The sequence below is a fragment of the Paroedura picta genome, chromosome 4 (genome assembly GCF_049243985.1).
Source record: "Paroedura picta isolate Pp20150507F chromosome 4, Ppicta_v3.0, whole genome shotgun sequence".
NCBI classification, from domain to species: Eukaryota; Metazoa; Chordata; class Lepidosauria; order Squamata; family Gekkonidae; genus Paroedura; species Paroedura picta.
In genome coordinates this window covers 68,937,139-68,949,422 of record NC_135372.1, presented here as the reverse complement: position 1 = coordinate 68,949,422, position 12,284 = coordinate 68,937,139, and the positions used below count along the sequence as shown (strand labels likewise).

Sequence of the window (12,284 nt, the reverse complement as noted above, 5' to 3'; positions counted from 1 at the left end):
TTTCCATATAGAAGCAGCATTCATAAATGCTCAAAAATCACTTCCTATCATGAGTAGTACATTGGTTTGCATTTTATGTACCACCTAATCATTTCTGTATTGCCACATGGGCATTGTAGTCTAGGAATTGGTAGCAGTTTGTAAAATGTAGGATTTTTAATAGCATGAGAGCTCTTAATTTAACTTTTGATTTGTTCCTTTGCAAGATGTTGGATTCTTAATATGATCCGTTTGGGACAATTTTAAAAAATTGATTGTTTTATGGTTTCAGAGAAAATTGTTTTTTCCAAATGGATGTCATATTAGGAGGCTTCTGTTCTGCAAACCTCTTTGCATATTTGCCTGTAACCTCTGTCCTTAGTGAAAAATATTTTGGTGGACACAAATATTTGATTAACAATGCTTCTGTATTGTATTCTATAAACTGCATTCTCATTTACAAAAAAACCTAAGATTAGTTTCAGTGATCAGAACAATTTTGTAAAAACCAAGCAAGATGTTAAAGAAACCAGTTTATTAACATGTGCCACCTGTTGCTACCAGCCTTGGCAGCCTGATCTGATAAATGCTGACTAGGGTATACAAAAAACTCCAAACCAGAATTTTTCAGGTTTGGGTATATTGAACAAAAGAGATCAGTATTTACCAGTATTTCTAAAATGTAGTTGAATTCAGTAAAATTCAGGTATACCTAAAAATTATAGTAAAGGGTTCTCATAGGCTATAATGGAGAATCAATCTGGAGTCCTGCGTGGGCTGTTTTCTGAGATAGAGGCACCAAATTTACAGTACAACTGCTGGTCCGTCGCCTAAAAAAACCTCTAAGTTTGAAAAAGATTAAACCAAGGGGTCCGAATTCTATGGGCTCCAAAAAAAGGTTTCCCTTTCCTCCATTGTTTCCAACAAAGGAGTGAATGTGGTCTCTTTAAAATGTAAACGCCTTTTGCAAGCAGCAATGGTGCTTTGAGTGAACTCTGAAGGCATTTAAAGGACTCGCAGTCGCTTTAAATGCCTTCTCCAAGGGAACACTTCGTTTTTCTTAAAACTTTACACCCACATTAATTCTGCCAGATAAAATGTTGCTTGCATCTAAACGGTCTTTAAAATAACAATAGTTCTAGAGCAACTTTTAACCATGATCACATTATTTTCATTTCTGTACAGATGTGGGATTTGGATAATGTAATTTCTTGATATGTGGACAACTATAATATTTATAAAACAATTATATAGATATTTCCACAGTTTTCTATAATTTTATAGATTCGGAATCATTCTTGAAAAGATTAAAACTGTAATTAATGATGATACGAGATATACGAAAGGATGCTTGAATATGAGAACTCAGAAGTGCTATGCAGTGAAACCTAATATCAATGAATTCCTTGATATAGCACGAAAAACATATACTGAAATTGTGGATGATATAGCAGGTATTACAAGCTTGTAAGAATTGATAGCTTTTTATTGGTCATTCATAGCGTTTTTTTAACATGTAATCCAGTCTTTTAGGAACTTATTTTTCATATGCCAGTTTGAAATGAAGGAAAGTCATGCAAAAAACGTATTCATGAAACAGCTTTGATAATTAAATAACTCTCTATTATTTAGATGAAAGCATAGAAAATATTAATAATAGAAAGAGGCAGGAGTTGAAACCCCCCTCCCCAACAAGCTCAGGCAAGAGGAAGTTTCTGATTCATTTTATCTGAGACACAGATGGATTCTGTAGGAAATATGTTTGTAATGAATGGCATTGCATAGGAGCAACTTACCCAATGTAGCAGTTGTGTGTAAAGAAAATGTGTAAATATGGAGATGCATTTTTTGGCTATATTCATGATAATTTTTATTGTTTCTTTAACCCATTTGTTCATGCATTACTATTAGAAAATGTTTCTATTTTTCATGTATTAAGGAATGATAACACAGCTTTCAGAAAAACACAACCTCCCATTGAAAACAAGTTTTAGTTCAGCTCGGGGATTTTTTATTCAGATGAATGCTGACTGCCCATCAATACACAATGGTCAGCTTCCTGCAGAATTTTCAAAGGTGTGTGGTTAATATAAATTAAGCCTTATTTACTAAAGTTCATGAATTTAGATGGAAATGAAAGCAGAATTTTTGGATGGGAAAACATCAATAGGATGAATCTACAAAGAAGTCATATGTATATATATATATATATATGAGGCTCATAACAACATAGGAAGAGACTTGCTGGATCATACCAGTGGTCCATCTAATCCAGAATCCTGTTTCACAAAGGAAAAAACATCACTAATAGGGATGAGAAATTTGAAACAGGAATAAGTGTATGGAGAATTTATTGGCTGTAATCAAGAGAGTTTGGTCTGTTTAGGGTGGAGAAAAGGGCACTGAAGGGTAATCCACAGACATATCAGAGAAAATAACTGTAGCGGGAGAAAAACGTATTAGTTAAATACACAAATGGCAGATTCATCATTAACAAAACTGGAACCTTTTCTGTATTTTCTTTGAAGTTGACCCATAAGCATTGGAATCAGTTAGGACAGGGTTCTTCCACATGATTTACAACCTGTGCATTTTTGCACTTATGGAGTCAATTTATTTTTTTCTACGTGTAGCTTAAATAATGAGGATTTTCAGGGGAGGGTTCTGTTGTTATCAGTGTCACTCATCATTGTGGCTTCTGTGTAGTCTCACATTTTGACTCTATATGTGCAGAACCAGCCAAGCAGAACTTTCTAGATAAGCAAATGGGAGGTAGTGCTCACTCAGTTTCTCACCCAAAGATTACATGTTCTGAAGGAAAACACCCCTTACCCCTCAGTTCTTTCTTCACCGCTGCAAGGGGAGGACACCTAGCAATTGTATTCATTTCTTTAAAAAAGAAAAATAAAAGGAATAATGGCAGAGGCAATATCAGAGCTTTAACATTTTTTTGAAACTTTTGAAGCACTATTCCAGTTATTTTCACCTGTGTAATATCTGGGGTACCCTTACCATCAGAAAGGTAACACTCTTGGCTCCACATATCTTGTTCAAGGTCATGGTACAAAAGACTGCCTTTAAGAAATGTTCCTGCTGTGGAACTAAGATGCTGTAAATGGACACGCATGATCTTAGTCTCTCGTTTTAGGTGAAAATTACAATGTCTCCTCATGAAAACATTATCAACAATTCACACCAAAATCCCACAAGGAATGGGCTTGTAGTAGGAGGCTCTGTCAGTGCTAGAACTCCCAGCGAGAATGTTACCTGCTGTAGTTGAAGGCCCATAACAGGATGATATTTTTTCCATTGTGTCCAAGATAATAACCATCTCAGTCAGATTCAATCTAAAGAAAACCTTGATTCCCATCTCTGTTGAGGGCTCAGAGAAGCACTTCTGAGCCTCCAGCAAAAAAAAGAAGAAGAAATCTAAGACTAAGCATAGGCAAAAGTCTCCATTGACATTGAGAGCCATGTGGTGTAGTGGTTAGGAGTGCAGACTTCTAATCTGGCATGCCGGGTTCGATTCTGCACTCCCCCACATGCAACCAGCTGGGTGACCTTGGGCTCGCCACGGCACTGATAAAACTGTTCTGACCGAGCAGTGGTATCAGGGCTCTCTCAGCCTCACCCACCTCACAGGGTGTCTGTTGTGGGTAGAGGAATGGGAAGGGGACTGTAAGCCGCTTTGAGCCTCCTTTGGGTAGGGAAAAGCGGCATATAAGAACCAACTCTTCTTCTTCTTCTTCTTCTTCTTCTTCTTTAACAAGCCAACAACAAACCCCAGGGCCAGAACCAGAGCAGGCAACAACCAGCGATTCTCCTGCTACTGTGTACACCATATATGCACTCCTGATCACCACTTCCTTCAATATCAGAGGTTGAAACTGGCCTAGAGCAACTTCCCTTGCCTGTCAGATCTGACACTACTCACTCAGTTATCCCTTATCCACACATGCCATGGTAGCCTTATCAGTACTTGTTGCCTCCAACTTTAAACCCTAAATAAGGGGAATATTTCTACAGAGATCGAGGGATTATTCCAGTTCCATTCATCTGTTTAGGCATCCTAGGGCATTTCCAGGACTTTTTATCATTGGATTCAGAAGAAAAATAAAGAGTCTTTATATCTGAGCGTAGCTCCAGTTTTCCTTTGGATCAATCTCAGTAGCATCACTAAGGACTATAGTGGTTAAGAGTTGAAGCCTCTAATCTGGAGAACCGGGTTTGATTTCCCACTCCTTCTCCACATGCAGCAATTCATGTTTCTTTCAGAATTCTCTCAGCCTCATTCTAACCGGGTGTCTATTGTGGGGAGAGAAAGAGAAGGTGAAGCCACTTTGAGACACCTTCAGGTAGTAAAAAGCAGAGTACAAAAAAAAGCTTGCCTTCCTAATGAGTGACTGCTTACATGCATAGTTTAGAAGGAACACTGATCACTTAATTTTAAATAAAAACACATCAGTGTTATGCTGTAGTGTTGTAATGATAGTTTAAGCAGGTTCTCTGAATTCCATGCTTTTATCTTTTTAAAAGGCAAGTCTTTAGAGCAGTACTTCTCAACTGCCATCAGGCCGCGACCCCAACTGTAGGGGCAGCATGCTCAGGCGTGCGCGCAGGTAGAGAACAAGCTGGAGGCAGCTTGGTGGAAGCCAGTGCCATGGCTCTTCCGCCACTGTCCACCACCGGCTGCTGCCACACCCCCCCGCTGCCTGCTACCGCTGCCACCCGTCATCACAGTGGCCACCAAACCTGGCAACATTGTGGAAGGGGCCATGTGACCCCACTTGGGGTTGGGACTCCAAAGTTGAGAACCACTGCTTTAGAGTGCTTTCTCTTGCAACAATATGCCTTTTTTCTTAAATCTCCATGAGAAAGGTGCTGTCAAGGTCTTCCAGCTGGAAGTCCAGACTCTGAGGCCACACCCCAGTGGATGATGGAGAACCCTGGGCCCACCTACCCGCCAGTGGGCCAGAACAACAGCTCAGCCACCAAGGGTCCACCAGCATCTCAGGTGGAGGCAGTTGCACCTGAGTCCTGTCATGCCAGAGAAGACAGGACCACCAAAGGAGCAAGCAGCAGAGGCGGGAAGGACAAATGAAGGAGGGAGAAGTTAGCTCTCAGCCTGCCATTGAATGCCATGCGGTACTTCCAGTGGCCCCTGCTGGTTCAACTTGAGGAGGAGAGAGGGACAAAGAAAAGGAGGGAGGTTGCTTGTAAGTTGCAAGCATCCTCAATAGATCCCATGAGCCCAGATAGGGCCAACATAACAACCTGGTCTGCATGTGTTCTTTGGGTGCATCACAGCTAAAGGGCCCGACCCCAAGGGGGCTCCACTAGGGTATTACAGGGCCAAAGACTTTTAAAAAATGAAAGCTAGGACTTCAAACAACCTGCTTAAACTATCATTATAACAATACAGAATTATATTGATATTTTACGACCTTAAAAAAATTGCTATCACTAATGTTTGGAGGGAGAGAGAAATGAAGGATGATTGAATGACAATGAGAATCCAGTCATTGAAAAGTGGGCTGGAAGTGGGTGAGCAAAGTAAACCAATAAAACAATTACACACTAGGAAAAACCTGGCTCAAAGCTGGCTTCTAGGGAAAACATCAAGGTAAAAGACCCAGAAAAAAATGCATTCAGAAATCAGGGGATAAACTGAAGCAGTGTAGGGACAAAACCAGCCAAAAGCTGGTGGAAATTCTAGTGCTGGAAATCAGAAGGAAGTTTGAAGGTTGTTATGTGCTGGAATAGTCTATCCAGAATAATTGTGGAGGCAATGAATTATGCAAGATGAAAATAAATTGTAAATATGTATTAATTTTACAGTGTGACCTTATGCTTCAATATCTCAGTTGTGGCATATTGTTCAGATTTTTGGGCTAGACTCGATCCCTCCAGAAAAATAGGACTGCAGAGGAACAGTGTTTTTGCAGTTATTAGTTACCTTTTGTGGATGAGGCTCTTTGAGATTTAAAAGGAATAATTTTACTGGAAAGATTACACATGAATATCATATTCATCTCTTTCAGTCTTCTTACTGAAGCAGTGCACACAAGCTTAAAAGTAGCTACAAAGAAAACGCACTGAAAGCCCCTAATGTGGTCTTAGAAAGCAGGGCTAGGCCTACGCATCAGAAGATGGAAAATTCCTTCCTCCCAGCAAGCTGGAGATGCTTCTCTTCCTGAAGGAGGATCTACCAGCCATGTGCCTGGGAAATTCCACTCCTCATGGCTGCAATCCCACCAGTGACCATTTGGTGACACTAGTGAATATATAGGTTCAGCTTGATTCAAGAGGGTAGTGTGTGTTGCTCTCATATGCTATGGACTCATATAGGTACAGTTTAAGAGCTTACCAGCTTAACAACAATAACCCTTCAGGGCTGACTTCACCAAATTACTTGCTTATTGCAATTTGAAGACATATTGTAGTAATGAAGAAGTGGTGTGTAGATTTCTTATTTGCTCTCAATTTTTTTTCTCCTTTGGGGAGGCACAAATGTTGGCAGGGTGGAACTGCCTTTAAACAAAAATTTGAACTGTGTGGCATTTTGGTTCTTTGCATTTTAATTATTGTGTCACTGGGTATTTTTATCTCATGTTCATTCTATATTAATTTTTAGCTGAAAAACAACTAACAAAAGCAGTTTTGACTCATGCTCTGAAATTTATTTTGTTTTTTGGAATAGTACTTAGCTTATCTAGCAAATTTTGACTTTTGGTTTAAATTTCTCTACAGATTACTAAAGTGAAAAATGTGTACAGCTTTACTTCACCAGATTTAATGAAAATGAATGAAAGATCCAAGGAGTCTTTGAGAGAAATTTATCACATGACCTACTTGTGAGATTACTTCAGTTTGTTATTATAACTATATTTATTGTGCTACATGCAAAGTTACTCATTAGGCTTTTAAAACTATTTCCCTAGCTGATTGAGACATTTAAAACTAGAACTGATAACCTGTTTCTTGGATCCAAGTTTCTGACCTTTTCCCCAAAGGCCATAACTTTTAGATCCCCTACTGCCTTTCCTGCTGCCGCCAACTTCCCGCTTTATCCTTATCCATGGTTCCTCTATATATTTGTGAAACAGCCTGGGGGGGTGGAACGTGTCCGGCTGTCCAAATTGGAATAGGGCCAATCAGTGTGCAGCCAGCAAAGATGCCTGCATCCTGATTGGCCCTGCCCTGCAGCTCTCACCCTCTAGCCTCTTTGCTCTCAGGACTCTAGCCTCTTTTCTCTCAGACTCACCTCAGTGCCTGGAGCCAGCAGCAGGTAAGGGAAGCGGGCCCTGAGCACAGGGTCCTTGGTGGAGGACCTGCTAACGAGGGCTTCCTGGCCTGCTAGTCTGGGCCCGCTAACTGCTAAGCAATGCCTGTTAACAAGGGCCTCCCGGCCTGCTGACTGACTGCTAAGGAGATCTGTCCCAGGTCAGTCCCCGTGTGCACCACTTGATATGGTTGCGAGCTGACGCCCAAAGCCACCTTGCCTGGCCAGGGGCCAGGGGAGGAGACCCTTTTAAGGCCCGTTCTTAGGAACGGCCTTTGAAGCTAGTGTATATATAATTAGTAAGCCTGCTAATAAGCAGACAGAATGACTGCTGCGCATGGACAAGTATTACAGTATCTGATATTCAGGCCCAGTGTGGTGGGTGACCTTCTTTTAAAAAGCATCTCCATAAGCTGTTCAAATAAGATAAAATTCCTTTCTTTTCTTCTGCATCTGTAAGAGAAATTCTAGTCATCAGATCTTGAAGATTCTAAATAAGTTCCTTGATATCTCTCTTGGATTTATCCTTTGCAGAAGCTTCTTATTACTGCTAGATTTTTAAAAGTGTAAGCCATTAAAAAAACACTTTTTTTCTTCTTCTCAGGTCTATTGGACCCAAATAAAATTGGTATTTCCAGAAAAAATCTTGGATCTGAATACCATACCGATTTTCGGACCCAGGATTTTTCAGAAATAGTGGAAATTTGGGGAGGGGGCCTCCAATAGAACTGAAGAAATTTTTATTTTTATTTTTTTGTACACCCCTACTTACTACTGCAGAAAAGGCATGGTACTGGCAATACATAGTGAGATCTGTTATAGTAGCTTCAGCACAAATATTGTTCTAAAACACAGCATTAGGAGCTTCTGAACTGTGGGAAGTATGTATTGCTTTAGTAGACAGTTTGAAAAGTTGAAATATTTGTTACATACAGTAATATCATTTTTTAAAAAGAATGTAGTTATTTAAAACATTTCTATCCAGGCCTTGCTGCTTCAGACTCAAGGCAGCAGCAGGAAGGGGGAGATAGGATAGTTACATTCTGCAAATGGAGCTCTATCAGCAGTTATTAGAATTCAACTCACAGCCTTTTCAAGGTTTGAGACAGTCTGCTTTTAAAACTTTATTTGACCGTGTTTATATATTTAACAAAAGTAATTTTGAATACACGTGTTATTTCAGACAGCTGTCTTAGAAACCATTATTCTGTTTAATTTTTATTTATTAATGTATAAGTTATATCACATTCTGTATAAAATAAACTGCTGCTGTATGTTTGCAGGATAGTGTGTAAACTACTGAGTGAAATTTATGAGCATATTCATTGCCTCTACAAACTGTCTGACACTGTGTCTATGCTAGATATGTTACAGTCGTTTGCCCATGCTTGCACACTCTCTGATTATGGTAAGTTAGTTCTAATATAACTTGTGTACTTAATGTCTCCTATCCTCAGGCTAAGCCAGGGCTTCCAAACCTTTATGAGCCTGTGGGCACCTTTGAAATTCTGACACAATGTGGTAGGCTCAGCTGCAAAATGGCTGCCAAAGGAAGCAAAGCCATCCACAAATTTGTTGCCACAAGAGGCAGAGCTAGCCACAAAATATCTGGGAGTGAGGTCATGAATAGTTCTAATTATGAATCTTTTAACATTTCTGGCAGAAGCTTTGTTTAGCAGGATGCTTTTTAAAACGAACATATTGTATTTTTACCGATATTCCACCCTTATGTGAGATATTCAAGACAGCTTACAGATTCAATTAATTAGAAAACAGAATAAACATTACATGAATTTGAATAGTAACAGCACTTCCACTGGTAAAAGTGCCCCTTTTGGCCCCCGTCCATATCAAGGGACCCCTGTAGGCAAAAGCCAAGTGGAACAGGCTTCCTCGGGAATTGGTGGGTTCTCCATCTTTGGAAATTTTTAAACTGAGGCTGGATAGCCATCTGACGGAGAGGCTGATTCTGTGAAGGTTCAAGGGGGTGACAGGTTACAGTGCAGGAGCGATAAGGTTGTGAGTGTCCTGCATAGTGTTATCTGTATCTTTTCTTGTTCCCTGTAAACCACCCTGAGCCTTCGGGGAGGGCGGTATATAAATATAATAAATACATAAATACATAAATAAATAGTGCAGGGGGTTAGACTAGATGACCCAGGAAGCCCTTTCAACTTTATGATTTTATGATTCTATGAAAAGAATTGGGTAAGAAAGTGAAAAAGCTATTTTTGTTGTTAGTTGCGAAGTTATGTCCAACCCATCATGGCCCATCGTAGAAATAAAATAGAAATAAAATAGAAATTCAGGCCTTCCTGTCCTCTACCATTCCCCAGAGTCCATTTAAGCTTCCACAGACTGCTTCAGTGACTCCATCCAGCCACCTCATTCTCTGCCATCCCCTTCTTCTTTTGCCCTCAGTCACTCCCAGCATTAGGCTCTTCTCCAGGGAGTCCTTCCTTCTCATGAGGTGGCCAAAATATTTGAGTTTCATCTTCAGGATCTGGTCTTCTAAAGAGCAGTCAGGTCTGATCTCTAGGCCTAATCGGTTTGTTCGCCTTGCAGTCCAAGGGACTCGCAAGAGTCTTCTCCAGCACCAGAGTTCAAAAGCCTCAATTCTTTTGGCGCTCAGCCTTCCTTATGGTCCAACAGCCATACATTGCAACTGGGAAGACCATACCCTTGACTAGATGCACTTTTGTTGGCAGGGTGATGTCTCTGCTTTTTAGGATGCTGTCTAGATTTGCCATAACTTTCCTCCCCAGGAACAGGTGTCTTTTAATTTCTTTGCTGCAGTCCCCATCTGCAGTGATCTTGGAGCTCAGGAAAATAAATTCTGTCACTACCTCCATTTCTTCCCCATCTATTTGCCAGGAATTGAGAGGGCCGGATGCCATGATCTTTGTTTTCTTGATGTTGAGTTTCCAGCCAACGTTTGCACTCTCCTCCTTCACCCGCATCAAGAGGCTCTTTAATTCCTCTTCACTTTCTGCCATTAGAGTGGTATCATCTGCATATCTGTGTGATATTTCTCCCTGCAGTGTATGTTGGCAATTTGATCTCTAGTTCCTCTGCCTCTTCGAATATGCTACTGGGGATGAGCAGGTGGCTAACACCAGAATGAATGAAGCGACTGGGACAAAGCTGAAAGGACACTCAATTGTGGATGGATCTGGAGGTGAAAAGACAGTCCAATGCTGTAAAGACTTTTATTCCATAGGAACCTGGAACGTCAGATCCATGAATCAAGGCAAGTTGGACATGGTCAAACAAGAGATTACAAGACTGAACATCGACATTTTAGGAATCAGTGAACTAAAATGGACAGGAATGGGTGAATTTAATTCAGGTTACCATCATGTATACTACTGTGGGCAAGAATCTCTCAGAAGAAATGCAGTAGCCTTCATATTCAATAAAAGAGTAGGAAAAGCAGTATTGGGATACAATCCCCAAAATGACAGAATGATCTCAGTTCGAATCCAAGGCAAACCATTCAACATCACAGTAATCCAGGCCTATGCCCCAACCACTGCTGCTGAAGAGGATGAAGTTGACCAGTTCTATGAAGCCCTACAACACCTAGAAGCAACGCCAAAAAATGATGTGCTTATCATCATGTGGGATTTGAATGCTAAAGTAGGAGGCCAAAAGATAACCGGGATTACTGCCAAATTTAGCCTGGGATTACAAAGTGAAGCAGGGCACAGGCTGGTAGAATTTTGTCAAGAGAATACAATGGTCATAACAAACACTCTTTTCCATCAACCCAAGAGACTACTCTACACATGGACAATACCAGACAGTCAACGCAGAAATCAGATCGACTATGTGCTCTGCAGCCAAAGATGGAGAAGTTCTATACAGTCAGTAAAAACAAGACCAGGAGCGTATTGTCGTTCAGACCATCAGCTTCTTGTTGCAAAATTTAGGCTTAAATTGAAGAAATTAGGGGAAAGCACTAGGCCACTCAGGTATGAACTAAATCATGTCCCTGACGAATATACAGTAGAGGTGACAAATAGATTTAAGGAATTAGATCGGATAGACAGAGCGTGTGAAGAACTATGGATGGGGTTTCGCAACATTGTACAAGAGATAGTAACTAAAACCATCCCAAAGAAAAAGAAATGCAAAAAAGCAAAATGGCTGTCTGAGGAAGCTTTACAAATAGCTGAGGAGAGAAAGGAAGTAAAAGGCGAGGAAGAAAGATACACCCAGTTGAATGCAGAATTCCAGAGAATAGCTAGAAGAGATAAGAATACCTTCTTAAATGAACAGTGCAAACAAATAAAAGAAAATAATAGAATAGGGAGGACCAGAGATCTCGTCAAGAAAATTGGAGATATGAAAAGAACGTTTCATGCAAAGATGGGTATGATAAAGGACCAAAATGGTAGGGACCTAACAGAAGCAGAAGAGATTTTAAAAAGGTGGCAAAATTATACAGAAGAACTATACAAGAGCAAGTTTAACATCCCTGATAACCACAAGGGGGTAGTCACTGACCTGGAGCCAGACATCCTGGAATGTGAAGTCAAATGGGCCTTAGGAAGTCTGAGCAACAATAAAGCTAGTGGAGGTGACAGCATTCCAGTTGAACTATCCAAATTCTTAAAAGACGATGCAGTAAAAGTGCTACGCTCAATATGCCTGCAAATTTGGAAAACTCAACAGTGGCCACAGGATTGGAAAAGGTCAGTTTACATTCCAATCCCAAAGAAGGGCAATGCCAAAGAATGTACAAACTACCGTACCATTGCACTCATTTCTCATGCTAGCAAAGTTATGCTCAAAATCCTACAAGGTAGGCTTCAGCAATATGTGGACCGAGAACTTCCAGACATACAGGCAGGATTTCGAAGAGGCAGAGGAAAAAGCTGTAATATTCCAGCTAATAAAAACTTCTATCATCAAGTGGGTAGATGTCTTGGTCTGAAGTAGCAGAACAAAGTTTTGAGTCCAGTGGCACCTTTAAGATCAACAAAGTTTTATTTAAGGTATAAGCTTTCATGTGCATGTT

General features: G+C 40.4%; 1 protein-coding gene and 1 long non-coding RNA gene across 3 annotated transcripts in view; one reads left to right on the top strand and one right to left on the bottom strand.

The window, feature by feature from the left end:
• Positions 1-12,284, bottom strand: part of LOC143835520 (uncharacterized) — a 73,091-nt gene that overhangs the window by 41,803 nt on the left and 19,004 nt on the right. The gene's annotated exons all lie outside the window — the stretch shown is intronic.
• Positions 1-12,284, top strand: part of MSH4 (mutS homolog 4) — a 60,978-nt gene that overhangs the window by 35,504 nt on the left and 13,190 nt on the right. For both annotated transcript variants that reach the window (XM_077333300.1, XM_077333299.1), the window contains exons 11-14: positions 1,264-1,433; positions 1,919-2,055; positions 6,730-6,833; positions 8,545-8,669. In XM_077333300.1, the coding sequence (XP_077189415.1) occupies positions 1,264-1,433; positions 1,919-2,055; positions 6,730-6,833; positions 8,545-8,669 (536 nt within the window). The remainder of the gene's footprint in view (positions 1-1,263; positions 1,434-1,918; positions 2,056-6,729; positions 6,834-8,544; positions 8,670-12,284) is intronic.